At 42.8% G+C, this 6,471-nt stretch overlaps 1 protein-coding gene across 3 annotated transcripts in view; it reads left to right on the forward strand.

Annotated features, from left to right (window-relative positions):
- The window catches only part of rbck1 (RanBP-type and C3HC4-type zinc finger containing 1), a 54,997-nt gene extending 48,736 nt beyond the window's left edge, over positions 1–6,261 (forward strand). For 2 of the 3 annotated variants that reach the window (XM_072556251.1, XM_072556252.1), the window contains exon 13: positions 2,120–6,260. In XM_072556251.1, coding sequence (XP_072412352.1) covers positions 2,120–2,200 — 81 coding nt within the window. In that variant the 3' untranslated portion in view covers positions 2,201–6,260. Of the gene's footprint in view, positions 1–2,119 lie in introns of all 3 variants that reach the window. The other variant, XM_072556253.1, reaches the window with a different exon arrangement.
- Positions 6,262–6,471: the final 210 nt, after the last annotated feature.

Here is a 6,471-nt window from a genome sequence, read left to right on the forward strand (position 1 = left end):
ACAGATCTGGTAACTACTGCGGCCAGCGATCAGACCCGGACACTTTTCCCGAGTGGCAAAAGCAGATAGCTAGTGGGGGTCACAAATAGGGGCGAACCGCCACCGCCACTACCACCACCACCCCTCCCCCTCCCCCTCCCCCTCCAAAAAGACCTCAGCAGGTCAGGCAGCATCTGTGGAGAGAAAAGACCAGGCTGGGACATGATGGCGCTATCTTCCCAGCCCCGAACCACAGAGGCTAAGGTAAGAAATTTGGGAAAACTGGGTGAGATTTCAAGCAAGGCTGCTCTCCACATTGAGACTGTAAGAGTCACATTTTCCAACAAGTTCTGGACGTTGAGATGAGATTCTCACTTGTGAGCAGCTGGTGGCCCAACACAAATTATTGTTTATAGTCACTGCATTATTGTTTAATCTCGCCTCGCCCATTCTCCCAGCTGCATTGGATGAAAGGGGCCACATAGGAATGCGGTACATAGTTGCTGACATGGATTTGGACCAATTATGTGACAAAACACAAGTCTTGGAGAGAAACCCTCCCTGAAAAGTGATAAAAATATCACTTTGCTGATGGTGCTGGCACATTCCTGAACTCCTGAAGAAACAGCATAAGATACTACTTTATCTTCTGAGGTTTCCCAGATTTTTGTTCTACATTCATGCTTTTATGTTTCAAAGTCACACAAAAAGGTAAATATACCAAGGGCATCAATGGAGAGTGGTATCTGGGAGCTGTGAGGCTGGAATCAGGAATGGCAGGGTCTAGTGTCAGCTCTAGGACAGTATTAATCAGGATCCATTGTGAGTCTCTCCTGTGACTGTCTTCATTCAAACAGAGTTAGCTTAAGGGGTTGTCAGCATTTCAAGTTTGTTACCTTTCCTCACACGTCCTAGTGAAAAGTTCTCAGATCTTGAATATCAACTCTAAGCAGAATCACCAAGTCTGGCAGTGGAAGAGATTAATGGAGAGAAAGCCAGGTCCGCTTTGGATCTGAAAGCTTGCCAGATCTCCTGGTAATTGGTGGTAAGTGACTTTCTTCTAGAATTAGGATTCCCCTCGCCTGTGCAAGGATGACCTGCCAAAAGCAACTGGCCAAACAGAAGTTGCCATCTTTAGCACTTGGCGGAGAGGTACAACAAACACTGGCACTGAGGATGGGTAAGTGACCAAGCAAGGGCAAGTGTATGGTGCCACCCATGCTGGTTCGTGGCTGAGTACACTGTTTCTCACTCATCTCGAGCTGAAACAATCATATCCCAGACAGGCTGAGGCCCTTACATTGCCAATTGAGGTTGTTAAGAGTCAATGAAGTACGTTCAGCATTGCCGCCCAGAATTTAATTTAATTCTGCCCGATTTGGGAATGAGTGGGATTCTGGCACACCATGACCCTCCCATTTCTGATTTCTGAAGATTCAGCCCTCTGTTTCTCTCTCCTCAGATACCACCAGACACCAGTATTTCCAGCATCCACATTGCTTTGCTTTTGTACAGATAATAAATGTTTAAATATTTAGCAAAATTTTACACAGAAAAAAAAACCTCTTTTACTGGGGTTTGTTACTCAAATGGGATGTGGTGAATGGGGGCTTGGAAGCAAAAAGCTTGAGAAACCTCATTCTAAAAATAACCTCTTTCCAACCTACTTCATTTGAAGTGAATACCAAAGGAAAAGTAAAGGAACCAATTACAGAAGTACACACACGTGGGTGTTTTTGGCAAGGTCACCACTTGTAGCTCTTCCTCACTGACCTTCAACTGAGTGGTTTGCTGGGCCATTTCAAAAGACAGTAAAGAGTCAGCTGTATTGCTGAGAGTCTGGAGTCAGCCATAGGCTGAACCAGGTAAGGATGGTAGATTTCCTTCGCTATAGGGCATTAGTGAATCAGATGAGTTTTTCTGACCACAGAGTTGAATTCATGGTGACTATTACCAATATTAGCTTTATAGTCCAAATTTATCAATCAAATCTGCAGTGGATTTTGAAATTATGTCCCCTCAGCATTACTCTGGGGTTGATGAATCATTAGTCCAGTGACATTGCCACCACGCACTGAAGAGGATGATTATTTGTTTTGTTGATGTACAGATTTTACTGACTTTCTGGTTTACTTTTCAGGGCACAGGTGACATCACTGGAGGATGCCGTTGCCGTGTTAATGGTAAACCATGCCATCCCAATTGCCAGAATTGCCACTGAACAGATGTGCATCTAGTTAATCTTGGGCACAGTGAAGCCCATGGCAGTGCAAGTTTGACATTTCCTTCTGATGTGCACATTACTGTTGTCTGGGGAAGATAAACCGATAGTGACATCCTCTTAAGGTGGAATTCAAATATATTTCTGCTTCAAAAAAGTGCTGAATTCCAATACTTCGGGTAAAATCATTTTGTTGCTTACAGACGCATGTTGCCCCGAAATCGTGGTGGTGGAGCGTATGTGTGAGCATTCTTGTATGTAAACGGGTTTCTGCCACACATCTAGTGAAATTCATAGACGGAATTCCTGGTACTGTTAATGGCACCCCTCTCTGAAAGGTGTTTCAATCACATAGTTACACTGTAGACGGAAACCATTCAGTCATTGTGTCTGTACCATCTCCTTACAAGAACCCAGCATCTCTTTTGCTTTTTCCTCTGCAACTGTTTTTGATTCATTTAATTACACAGTTCCCTGCAAACTACACTTCAATGTTCCAACACCATTCTGTCAGGTCACATATTCCATACCCTCACCACTCACTGTGTAAACAAGATTTCTGCAGGTCATCTTGAAGCAGTGTTCTTGAGCTCATGTCCCTCTGGCAATGGGAAGTTTCTCTCCAGTGATCCATCCAGATTTTGAACAGTGCTATCTTCTCAAATCTCCCCTTCTCAAGGAAAACAGTCCTTCTTTCAACTCTGTTCCCCTGCTCTCCAATGACTTCACATCCTTCCCACTGCTGGTCTCCTTGTTTCTACACTACCTTTAGAAATATATCCTTTAATTTCCTTTTCTCACTCTTCCAACCAAAATGTATATCTCACTTGTTTGCATTAAATCAGTCTACCAGCCTGTCTCTCCACTTTTAATAAACTGAAAGAATGGGAAAACCCCAAGGCTTTCTATAGGTATATAAGGGATAAAAAAAAAATGACTAGAGTAGGATTAGGGCCAGTCAATGACAGGAGTGGGAAGTTGTGTGTGGAGTAAGAAGAGATAGAAGTGCTAAATGAATATCATTCATCAGTATTCACATTGTCCTTTTCCAATGTTGTCAAGGAGAATACTGAGAAACAGACTACTAGACTAGATGGGATTAAGGTTCACAAGAAGGAGGTCTTAGAAATTCTGGAAAGTGAAAATAGATAAATCTCCAATGCCAGATAGGATTTATCTGAGGATTTTCTGGGAAGCCAGGGAGGAGATAACCGAGCCTTTGGCTTTGATCTTTATGTTGTCATTGTCTACAGGAATAGTACCAGAAGACTGGAGAATAGCAAATGTTGATCCCTTGTTCAAGAAGGAAAGCAGAGACAACCCTAGTAATTATGGACCAGTTCAGTTGTGGGTGAAGTGTTAGAAAAGGTTATAAGAGATAGGATTTATAATCATCTTGATAGGAATAAGTTGATTAGGGATAGTCAACATGGTTTTGTGAAGGATAGGTCGTGCCTCATAACCTTGTTGAGTTCTTTGAGAAGGTTACTAAACAGGTGGATGAAGGTAAAACCATTGGTGTGGTGTATATGGATTTCAGTAAGGCGTTTGAGAAGGTTCCCCATGGGAACCTTTTGTGCTGCACAAAATACGGAGGCATGGGATTGCGGGCAATTTAATGGTTTGGATCAGGAATTGGCTAGCTGAAAGAAGACAGAAGGTAGTGGTTGATGGGAAATATTCATCCTGGAGTTCAGTTACTAGTGGTGTACCCCAAGGATCTGTTTTGGGTCCACTGCTGTTTGTCATTTTTATAAATGACCTGGATGAGGGCATATAAGGATGTTAGTAGATTTTTGGATGATAGTAAGGTCAGTACAGTTATGGATAGTCCCAAAGTACGTTGGACTGAGGTGCGGCAAATGGAGTTTAACGTAGAAAAGTGTGAGGTGATTCACTTTGGAAGGAGTAACAGGAATGCAAATGGTAAGATTCTTGGTGGTGTAAATAAGCAGAGTGATTGCGTTGTCCATGTACATAGATCCCTCAAAGCTGCCATGCAGGTTGAATAGGATTGTTAAGAATGTATACGGTGTGTTAGCTTTTATTAGTAGAGGGATCAAGTTTCGGAGCCACGAGGTCATGCTGCAGCTGAACAAAACTCTGGTGCAGCCACACTTGGAGTATTGCTTGCAGTTCAGGTCACCGCGTTATCAGAAGGATGTGCAAGCTTAGGAAAGGGTCCAGAGGAGATTTACTAGGATGTTGCCTGATATGGAGGGAAGGTCTTACAAGGAAAGGTTGAAGGACTTGAAGTTGTTTTCATTAGAAGGAGGTTGAGAGGTGACTCTTTTAAGATAATCAGATTGGGTGGACAGTGAGAGCCTTTCTCCAAGGATGGTGATGGCTTGCACGAGGGGGCATAGCTTCAAAATGAGCGGAGATAGATATACGACAGATGTCAGAGGTAGTTTCTTTACTCAGTAGCAGGGGTGTAGAACACACTGCCTGCAACAGTTGTACACTCGTCAACTTTATGGGAATTTAACTTGTCACTGAATAGGCATATGACGAGAATGGAATAGTGTAGGTTACATGGCCTTCAGATTGGTTTCACAGGGCGGTGTAACATCAAGGGCCAAAGGGCATGTACTGGAATGTAACATTTTATGTTCTAAGGAAGGCTTACCAGACCCCCAAAACATTAACTTTGATTTCTCTTCACATTTGCTGCCAGACCTGCTCAGCTTTTCCAGCAACTTCTGCTTTTGTTTCTATGCTCTTGAGGGCTATTGCCAAACTCCACACGATCCACAGTTTTATGTCAAATAAAAAGTGAGGTTTTTCACTTGCACAAGCACATCTAGATTACTAACGAATCAAAAAAAACCAGTGGCCCTAGTACCAAACCCAAGAATCCACTTATTTTATTCAACTGTAATGTTTGTTATGTAGCATTTTATTAAATACCTCATGGAATTATACAAGTGCACCCAGCTTTCTCTCCACTAAGCTATGCAAACTAGGATAGGGTAGTGGCTCAGTGGTTAGCACTGCTGCCTCACAGCACCAGGAACCTGTGTTTGATTTCAGCCTCAGGTAACTATGTAGAGTTTACACATTCACCTACAGTCCAAAGATGTGCAGGTTAGATGGCTTGGCTATGCTAAATTAACCAGTATCCAAGAATGTTCAGGGTAGGTAGATGAGGCATGGGAGATGCAGGGTTATAGGGATGGGGTGGGAGGGATACCCTTCAAAGGGTTGGTGTGGACGCGATGGGCCAAATGACCTGCTTCCATATTGTAGGGATTCAGTGATGAATCTCAAAAGGGAGAGTTGGATGCTAATATTTAGACAACAGCTGAGCATGATAGTTGCATTGAAAGAAAACACATCCACCTTTACTGTGGACGAAAGCAGCGATTGCCCTCCCATTCCACTGCACATCTGACCGAAGAGCCAGGGAACCCTCAAACATTGTACAGGTGGTGTTTCTGTTGACTTTGAGGTGCTGCTGGTGCAATTAAAATAGGCAAATGGTTGAGTCACAGCACAACATATGCGTAAGATAGTTATAAGACAGCTGGAACACATTGGACATTGAGCTCCTGGCAGTGACCTTTCATTACATTACAAGCAAAGATCCTATTCTGTACAGTATAGTGACATCAATGAAGACTTGTGATCAAATACTACAGAGATTTAAACAAATAGACACATAACATATATAGATTTGAAATAAAAGACAAGAATTTTCTTGAAATGATTTAAACCTATTGTACCTTCAATTTGCCTCCAACGTAAGATATAGACAGTGTAGATGGGTGGTTGATTTGTATGATTACTAGTAAATGCATCGCTTTAAAGCAGTACTGAACAAAAACTTCTGTGCAGCCATTCCAATGGATTGTTCAGCTTTGTCAGATATTGTCAATATTGTCCCAAGACTGCAGAAGACAGCAAAAGTTCAAAAGCAGGATAAGCAAGCTAAAAGCATACATTTCTGGTTGCCCTGCTGTAGGAATAATAATCGATGAATTGGAAATGCTGCAGAAAAGATTTGCCAGGATATTAGTCAGAGATGTACAACACGGAAACAGACCCTGCGGTCCAACGCGTCCATGCCAACCAGATATCCCAACCCAAATCTAGTCCCACCTGCCAGCACCCAGCCCATATGCCTCCAAACCCTTCCTATTCATATCCCCATCCAAATGCCCCTTAAATGTTGCAATTGTACCAGCCTCCACCACAACCTCTGATAGCTCATTCCATACACGTACCACCCTCTGCGTGAAAAAGTTGCTCCTTAGGTCTCTTTTATATCT

The sequence above is a fragment of the Chiloscyllium punctatum genome, chromosome 37 (genome assembly GCF_047496795.1).
Source record: "Chiloscyllium punctatum isolate Juve2018m chromosome 37, sChiPun1.3, whole genome shotgun sequence".
Taxonomy (NCBI): domain Eukaryota; kingdom Metazoa; phylum Chordata; class Chondrichthyes; order Orectolobiformes; family Hemiscylliidae; genus Chiloscyllium; species Chiloscyllium punctatum.